At 42.4% G+C, this 9675-nt stretch overlaps 1 protein-coding gene across 4 annotated transcripts in view; it reads left to right on the top strand.

The window, feature by feature from the left end:
• Positions 1–2138: 2138 nt before the first annotated feature.
• Positions 2139–9675, top strand: part of HACE1 (HECT domain and ankyrin repeat containing E3 ubiquitin protein ligase 1) — a 99566-nt gene continuing 92029 nt past the window's right edge. For 2 of the 4 annotated variants that reach the window (XM_044289566.1, XM_044289565.1), the window contains exons 1-3: positions 2141–2500; positions 2921–2975; positions 7031–7120. In XM_044289566.1, the coding sequence (XP_044145501.1) occupies positions 2425–2500; positions 2921–2975; positions 7031–7120 (221 nt within the window). In that variant the 5' untranslated portion in view covers positions 2141–2424. Of the gene's footprint in view, positions 2501–2920; positions 2976–7030; positions 7121–9675 lie in introns of those variants that run through there. The other 2 variants (XR_006388640.1, XM_044289567.1) reach the window with 2 other exon arrangements.

Genomic DNA, 9675 nt, shown 5'->3' with positions numbered 1-9675 from the left:
CCGGCCATTCTGTACTTCTAAGAACCAGCTGTATTCAAATAGAAACCAACTGTCTTTCATGGAACTGCGCTTCCAACTGCGTCCATGTATTATAATCACTGACATTCAGTAAAGTTCCTGTTTTTGGTTGGCTATCCCGTGGTTGCTTCATTCTTCTACATTACTATACACGGCGTGTCACCGTTTAATTGACACTGGCGTCACGAACATTGAATACCTGCCTGTTCCAGTATGTGCCCAGATTTGAAGACGACAGTGGATCCCAGGTTAGTGGGTTAATCTGCACTACTAAGCCCAGCATACACTACTGACCCCCTGGGACACTGCACGCGCGGCCAGCCGGGAGAAGAAAATAAGTCGTCTGCGCACGCGCGGCCACCGCGATTCCTGAGAAAAGCGGCGGCCGTAACCAGGGGAGACGGAAGACAACAGTCAGGTAAGTATAGGTTTATTTTTTTCTAATGGGTGTGGATTTGTTAATGAAATATATTTAGAAAAATGATCACTGTTAAATCATTAACAGATTTAACAGTGATCATTAAGATGATAATACCCCTTTAAAGTCTATGGGTTCGGAAAAAAAACGGAATGCATACAGAAATGCATCCGTATGTCTTCCGTATCCGTTCCGTTTTTTGAAGAACCATCTATTGAAAATGTTATGCCCAGCCCAATTTGTTCTATGTGATTACTGTATACTGTATATGCCATACGGAAAAACGGAACCGAAACAATGGATCCGTGAAAAACAGACCGCAAAATACTGAAATAGCCTCACGGTAGTGTGAAAGAGGCCTTATGCGAATGCTGTTTCCTCCTTCTGGGAGGCTGGGCTTCTTTATCTGGAGGCATCCTGGCAGCGGCAGCAGATGGACCCAACAGATGGGATTTATCTACATCTCTACACTGGGGTGAGGTGAGCCACCAATCAGTACTTACCTATGGTGCGCCTCTGTTTGTTTTACTTCTAGTATTTCTTAGCCTGGGCATTTTTACCGCATAATAAATTACACAATTCTTTTTACAATTTCACAATACGTTCTATAGAACATTAAAGGGGTTGTCCGGGTTCAGTTATAAGTGAGTGGAGCCCTGAAGTATTTCCTTGTCACTCTGCATCACAAGGTCTGTTTACTGCCGGTTATATATCGGGCTTCTCCTCACTATGCTAGGCGGAGACTTCCACCTAGCAATGAGTCCGGTGACGTCACTGGCACAGATGAGCTGGCTCAAAGTACAGCATAGCACCCGCCTCCAAAAAAGCCAAGGGCAGCGTTCTAAACCGCTCATCTGTGCCGGTGAAGTCTCCGCCTGGCATAGTGATGTGAAGCCTGGTACGTCACCGGCAGTAAACAAACAGAACTTGTGCTGCGCAATGCAACGTGAAAGGGGGAGCATCGGAGAAGGGAAATGGGGTAGTAAAAGAATAAAGAATAGCTTATATCCGGGTTCAGCCCCGAACCTGGACAACACCTGTAAAAAGTAAAACCTGTTCTGCATAAAAATAAAAAAATTAAAACCAAAATTCATTTTCAAAGACAATCACAGCAAGTCATTCAGGCTGTCCGAAAGCAAAACAGGTGGGTAGTGTTTAGCGAACTTGTGTTTTAAGTTCGGGTTATCGAAGAATCGCGTTATGGATTCCACTACCACGGACCATAACGGAATTTAGAATCCATAACGCGATTCTTCGATAACCCGAACCCGACAAGTTCGCTCAACACTATGGGTGGTTTTGGGGCATCCTGGGGCAGAGTTTACATGCCCTGAACAACTACAATGCAAGCCCTCATACAGCGATGTAATAAAAACGTTATGGCTCTTGGAAGACAGGTAGGAAAAATGTAAAACTTTGGCAAAATTGTCTGGTTCCTGAGGGGGTTCACGTCAGGAATTGTAGCCTGTGAGGACGGGCACCTCTCATTCAGTGCTGCCACCTCATCTGACGTCCACTGGCTCCACAAAGACCACATGGTAGCTCCGCCGACCCCCAGTCAGCAGGAAGCCGCGCCCACCCCTCTGCTGATGCACCCTATTGACTAATCACAGAACAGCTCACCAGATAAACATTTCAGGACCAGCCTTAGTAACCGTGGCTCGCGGTAGCTTGTGGGTAATGTAGTCCGGAGAGGCAGGAGGCGCCCCCTGTGCTGACTCTTGTGGACTACGGTTCCCAGTAGATCCTCGGGAGCTGAGGACGGCGCAGGTCGGAAGCTGCACGGCTCATGGTGTGTTCTTCACACGGCAGGATGGACTGGAGGAGCAGCGCTGGTGGTGGCTCCCTCTACTGTCCCGTGAGTGACAGCGCAGCCGTGCCCCAGGTGTGACACCTGACCTGCGCCGGCACTTCCTCCTTACCTGTGCACTGTCTTGTGTCGGGGACGCTGGAGACGGGTCATCTAGTGGGGGCTGCGCTCCCATAGTATGGAGAGAGCCATGGAGCAGCTCAATCGTCTGACCCGATCCCTGCGCCGAGCCCGCACCGTGGAGCTGCCGGAAGGTAATGCAATTATGTCATGGGAAGGGGACTGGCTGACTGTATACCTCATGTGTGTCCATCATGAAGTACCTGTATACCTCGCGTGTGTCCGTCATGAAGTGGTACCTGTATACCTCGCGTGTGTCCGTCATGAAGTGGTACCTGTATACCTCGCGTGTGTCCGTCATGAAGTGGTACCTGTATACCTCGCGTGTGTCCGTCATGAAGTGGTACCTGTATACCTCGCGTGTGTCCGTCATGAAGTGGTACCTGTATACCTCGCGTGTGTCCGTCATGAAGTGGTACCTGTATACCTCGCGTGTGTCCGTCATGAAGTGTGTGTGTGTGTGTGTACATCAATAATATAAAATATTTGTTTTTATCCTGTAGTAATTCTATATTATTAATGATTGATATGAAATGCTTTGTTGTGTATTTTAGATAATGAAACTGCTGTTTACACCTTGATGCCGATGGTAATGGCTGATCAGCACAGGTATGTGATGGCACGCCTGCTAGAATACTGCATCAGAATGACTGCTATAACGCTGGCTCTAATAATAAATGGCGACTGTATTATGTGATTGGCCTATTATCAGACTATAAGGGTATATCCACAAGGGATGAATACGCTTTGGGTTATATCCGTAACAGACCCGCTGCCAAAAATCTGCCATTGTGGCTGTATCCTAAGACATGCAAAGGGGGAGAGAGAGAGAGAGATATAGAAACACGGCGGCACTGCTTCCACTGGTATTGCCGTCAGTAGTTGAATAACCGTAAATGCGGTATAATATGCTTCACTGTGTGGTGCTCAGCAAAACAAGGATGCAGACTGTAGGTCACAATGCGAAGAGAAGATGTAACAAAGTTGCAGCACTCACCGGAATACTGATTACTTCTTTATTCAGACTTCCTTAGAAGACAGCATGAAGGATCCAGGGGCGGACACAATGTTGCAAGCGGCGATGGCCGTTTCGCGCGTGGGAATCGTGCTTCCTCAGGCCGATCCCACGGGCGAAATGATGAGAGACATCATGATGAGAGACACCCAAGTTCAGAGGACAGAAAACCAAATACAAAAGAAGTTAGAGAGGCTCACCAGGATCAACCCTGGTAAACCAGACATACTACCTGGTAGGGCTCATCATGCTGATTAAAACTATACCTTTCTTTTGTCTGTATAATAAACAGTTGCAGAGATATCAGCGTTTTTATTCATACGCAAATGAGCAATTGGAGCACCCAGAGGTGGGGCTGAATCGTCTGAGCACTGCTATGTAACACCCCCTGTGCTCTACACACTCTCCCTCCCTGTGATTGACAGGGCTGGACATGCTGAGGGCAGAGCTGTGTTCTAGCATCAAATATCATATACACTATGTACTATAGCTTCACCACACAGATCTGCTCCAAAAGCTAATCTTGATATTACTGCTTTATTCATCAGCACAATTTGAGATTATAACGACACCAGTAATATGTGTTAGCTTCTAAGCATGGCAAAAACAGACATTTCTGTGTGGTAATGTTATAGCTTGGTGGTTATGTGATTAGTTTTGCATGTAGAGATCCCAGGTTTGAATCTTTGGAGAAATGTCAATTTTTTTTCTTCAGATACATATATATATTTTAGTCCACATTTATCTCATAAAAAGTCTATGTCCTTATTATATTGAGTGTGTGTGTGTATATATGTATGTGTGTATATGTATGTGTGTGTATATATATATATATATATATATATATATATATATATATATATATATATATATATATATATATATATATATTGTATAGTGAATAAGTAGGTAATAGGTTTTAGCAAAAAAAAAAAACTCAATATAGTAAGGCCTTATGATTATATATTATTTATTATAGTTTAGCCTTATGGTTTTAAATAAGAGAGGAAAAAACCCTGAAAATGTACATCTTTTCTGGGACTTAAACCTGGGATCTCTACATGCTAGTAGAGCACTATACCACCAAGTTATGGCATTACCACATAGAAAAACATGTCTTTTCTATGCTTATCAGCTAACACATATTACTGGTGTCTTTCTAATGGTATATTGTGGCTGTGACTAAAGCAGTAATATGTATATTAGCTTTCTGAACAGTGTGGTGAAGCTATAGTACATAGTGATATGATATTGCTAGCACACAGCTCTGCCCTCAGCATGTCTAGCCCTGTCAATCACGGGGAGGGAGAGTGTGCGGAGCACAGGGGGTGTTACATAGCAGTGCTCAAAGGATCTAGCCCCGCCTCCGGGCGCTCCAGTTTTCTCAATAAAAACACATATATCTCTAAAAGCTATCATTTTAATCATTATGATAAGCCCTAGCATGTCTGGTTAGATAGGGTTGATCCTGGTGACAGAGCCTCTTTAACGTTATGTATAGAATAATGTGCCGGATGGTAGATATGTTTTTTTGTTTTTGACAGCCCACATCTGGGACGCCTGTATTTTTTGTCTTATTGTTTCTAATACCTTTGCATAAGGCATTGTTGAGTTCAGCAAATCTTAATATTGGGAGGACACTTGCACACTTGTGTGTTCTCTGTGGGAAGAGCAGAGTGACAGTCCAAGAATTTTTAGCAATGGGGGTGGACTGGCCTAGGAGCTGGCAAGTCCAAATGAAAAAACAAAAAAAAAAACCTGCCCATGCTGGCAAGTCCAAATGAAAAAACAAAAAAAAAAACCTGCCCATGCTGCTGCCCCGTTCTTGGTCTCTTCTGTCCCCTCAGGACCAGGCTGGGTCCCGTGACTGCTCTGGCCAATCACAGGCCTCAGCAGTTGCATGTGCTTGTATGGTGCATCACAGCACATTCAAGCAGGTGTGACCGCTGAGACCTGTGATTGGCTGCAGCGATCATGGCATCATGCTACTTCCTAGTCCTGCAAGGCCGGGAACGAGGCAGTGGTGGGGACATGTGGGGACTTCAGGTGACTGTTATCTTGTGTTATTATATATATATATATATATATATATATATATATAATTTTTTTTTTTTTTTTTTTTTTTTTTTTTTTTTTTTTATGGGCACCGGCTATATGCATTAGGGATTTTGACTCCTAGGCCAGACAACCCCTTTAACAGAACCTGAAAGGGGCAGAATTAGCAATTAAGAATTTTTGGACAGTCCTAAAAAGTATAGAAACCTGGGTGGACAAATTCTTGTGGACTTTAGACCAGGAATGCACCCAGGCAATAAGACGTTCCATAGACGTCAAGCAGGAGCAGATTTCTCTGTACATTGTAAGGGAGAACCTCTTGAAAGACAAATAAATGGACTTCCATAAACCATGTCGCTTTTGAAAACTCAGTGACGCTTTAATGACCGTAGTCCTGTTTTTGTAACCACTTAGGGGGAGATTTAACAATCTGCTGTAAAGTAGAACTGGCTTAGTTGCCCATAGCAACCAATCAGATTCCACCTTTCCAAAGTAGCTGTGAAAAATGAAAGGTGGAATCAGATTGGTTGCTATGGGCAATCCCTTTCCATTTCCGCTCTGATGCTTTCCAGGTTCCCCGACAGTCTCTACTCCCTGGTGCCTCTATAAATGTTATGGGTTACCTTTGATGCACCAGTGACCAGTGATTGGCTTACTGGTTACATTTACCTATGCAAGCTGGATCGGGGAGGTCAGCATGACTATACATTTTTTGAGCCATTCTGACCTTTTTTTTAATTTAATTTATTTTTTACCAGGCAAACCCTTTATCTTCAGTGATATTTCAGAAACGGCTGATCCTCCTACTTTGTACTCCCTACATACTGTACGGCACCCCACTTTTTCCACAACAATATAAACTCACAAGTGTGTGTGTGTGTGTATGTGTATATATCTATATATATATATATATATATATATAATATATAAATATATATATATATATATATATATATATATATATAAATGCAACATGTTCTAGAGCAGGAGGAGCTGGGCAGACTAATATATATAGTTTTATAGGAAAAGATTCAGTAAAATGTGTATATCAGTCATGTAAATTCCTGCTCATCCTGGGCTTGAAGTCCAGGAGGCGGAGCTATAAGTGATTGACAGCTACCTCTGTATACACAGTCATAGAGGGAAGGCTGTCAGTCACTGATAGGGCCATCTCCTGGTCTTCAGTCAGTGATTGACAGCTACCTCTGTATACACAGTCATAGAGGGAAGGCTGTCAGTCACTGATAGGACCGTCTCCATGTCTTCAGTCAGTGACTGACAGCTATCTCTGTATACACAGTCATAGAGGGAATAATGTCAGTCACGGGGCCGTCTCCATGACTTCAAAGACCAGAATGAGCAGGAATATAAATGAATTTATTACAAGTTTTACAGAATCTTTTCCTATAAAACAGTATATCAATCTGCTCAGCACCTCCTGTTCAGTGTGACAGGTTCCCTTTAAATATGTGTTGCCTGACTTTACTAGTGTAATATTACTTTTGTTAGTAAATCAAGCATGCTTTTTGTGTTTTAATCCATTTTACTATTTTTTTTTTTTTTTTTTTTTACTATCAATTTTTTATTCTTTTAGGTCTGTTCAGGAATTGCTTTTAAATTCTAAGTTTGATGTCAACTACGCCTTTGGAAGAGTAAAACGAAGTTTACTTCATATTGCTGCCAAGTAAGATATTTATTATTTATGCATTTATTTTCCATTTTATTTAATCTAAGCCAATTCGGGTAAGAAAAGCAAAGTATTTGCAAAGCTATTCAACTTTTTCCTCCGTGGTTAAAATGGAAAATGTGATTTAAGAGCATAGTTTAACTTAAACATTGTCACTTTTCATCAGTTGGCCTTTACAATCTTAAAGGGATTCTGTCAGCTAGTTTGAGCCTATAGAGCCGAGGACATGTGCCACTAGCACATCCACAATGTACATTTCCCATAGCTCTGAGTGCTTTAATTCAGTCAAAAAATGTTATTATATACATATACAAACTAGTAAAAAGGAAAGTTCAGCAGCTCTCCCCTGCCCTTCCTTCACCTGTGAGCACGGAAAGCCCGAGTCAGGCCCGGGGTAGCACAAATGCGAAAAAGGTTCCAAAAAATCTAGCTCCACTTCGATAAAGGAATCTTTATTTTGCTTGCGGTAAAATCTCATCCAAATTTGGTTACAAAAAGTCTTGTCTACGCGTTTCGGGCTACCAGAAACAATTCCAGCTCTTACTCATGACACAGTAAGACATTAAAAGTGGCACCTTATAACGGGGAACTGCACCTGTTTTCACTAATTGTGTTCACATGACTGCAAATACCCTCAAAAGAGTGCCACGCCTTTGAACAACTCTTCTCATGAAAAAAAAACAAAAAAAACGTACAATACATGGTAAAAGAATCTATGCAAGAAACACATAAGATATATACTGGCTAGGAAAATATTAAGATGTAATAAAAAGGAGACATTATGTTCATAGATATGGAAGCTGCGTGGGCTCTGAAGATGTGGATTATTGTTGCAAGATTAAATCTAGACGTTTATTCAGACCATCTGGTTGGCACGTATTTAATACAAAAATCCAGGAGGACTCTCTATTTAGTAATTTTCTTCTGTGGTCTCCTCCACGTTTGGGCAAAAAAACTCTTTCTATGCCCTGTACCACCATATCCGATGTGTCCCCACCATGGCAAAATGCAGACTAGCTGCAGATACTTGCGATTGCCGTGGTGGGGCACATCAGAAATGTGTTTGCGTATTCTGGCTTTGAGGGCATTGATGGTGCACCCCACATATTGCAGCTTACATTTTTTGCATGTAATTAATTAGGCTGCATGAGTTGTGTTACAGTTAAGGTATGATTTCACTTGAAATACTCTGCCATTTGATGCTGAAACAAAGGTCTTGGAGATAGATATATGCGTGCAACAGATGCACCTGTAGCTCCCTTTGGTCTTAAGCCAGACTGGTTGCGATTTTTTTTTTTTTTCTTTCTTTTTTCTTTTTTTTTCTTTTCCTGGTATAGACTAGGGCTGACATAGTTTGCGATTGTGGGCGCTCTTCTAGCTGCACATTGGACCCCATCTGCAACTATGTCAGTTCATTCCTTGTCATATGCCAGGACAGGAAAAAGTTTTTTTTTATAATGCAACATATTTGTTTGAACCCTGTACTGTATTGTGTAACAAACAGATTGTTCTTCCTGTTACTAATACTTTTAGAGTTTTTATTGTAATTTTTATTTCTGTTAGCAACTGCACTGTGGGGTTCACCCCCCTTCAGCACATTTTCCTGTCTTGGATAAACCAGGGAACCTCTTTCAATGGTTGAAACCTGTCGTTTTGCCTCCTCAACCTGTTTTGTGCCATAAGCTCTTTTATATAATCTGTGAGAGATATTTTCAGCCTCAATCATGAAGCTTTTTCCATCCGTGCAGTTTCTTCTTGCACGTATTATCTCACCCCTTGGTATATTGGCTATGACATGTTTAGGGTGACGAGATGTGGCATGTAGTGTGGTGTTCCCTGCCATGGGTTTTCTAGAAGTCCACGTGAAGACTTGATTGGTGGATGGATCCCCCCTCGGGCGCAAATCCAAAAATGAAACCTCCCGTATATTATGGTGGACACTAAAAGAAATAGTGTCCACACAGGAGTTGATATAACCGCAGAATGATGGTATGGCAGCCACATCACCCATCTAGCCTGGTCCTTAAAGACATATGGGAATATTACTGCAGGCCTGCAGGAATATGTACTTTTGGTGGTGGACTTCCTCCTCAGGCGTAACTTTTTTGTGTTTATATAAGTTTTATCTTCAGATATCGGGGGTGTCGATGGGGGGGCCAAGTTCTCTCCCTCCATAGCCAATATTTTTATGGCATGGTGGGAGAGGAGCTTTCTCCTCATCGACATCCACCCTTTCTGGCATTATATCAGGTGGTATGGCCGTTACATTGATGACCTGATCCTAATCTGGACAGGTGATGTGGTGGCCATACCATCCTTCTGCGGTTATATCAACTCCTGTGTGGACACTCTTTTAGTGTCCACCATGATATATCGGTCCCTCCACCGATCAAGTCTTCACGTGTACTTATAGAAAACCCATGGCAGGGAACACCACACTACATGCCACATCTTGTCACCCTAAACATGTCATAGCCAATATACCAAGGGGTGAGATAATATGTGCAAGAAGAAACTGCACGGATGGAAAAAGCTTCATGATTGAGGCTGAA

The sequence above is a fragment of the Bufo gargarizans genome, chromosome 4 (genome assembly GCF_014858855.1).
Source record: "Bufo gargarizans isolate SCDJY-AF-19 chromosome 4, ASM1485885v1, whole genome shotgun sequence".
NCBI lineage: Eukaryota > Metazoa > Chordata > Amphibia > Anura > Bufonidae > Bufo > Bufo gargarizans.
Note: the sequence above shows the minus strand (reverse complement) of the source record. Positions and strands in the feature narration are given on the sequence as shown.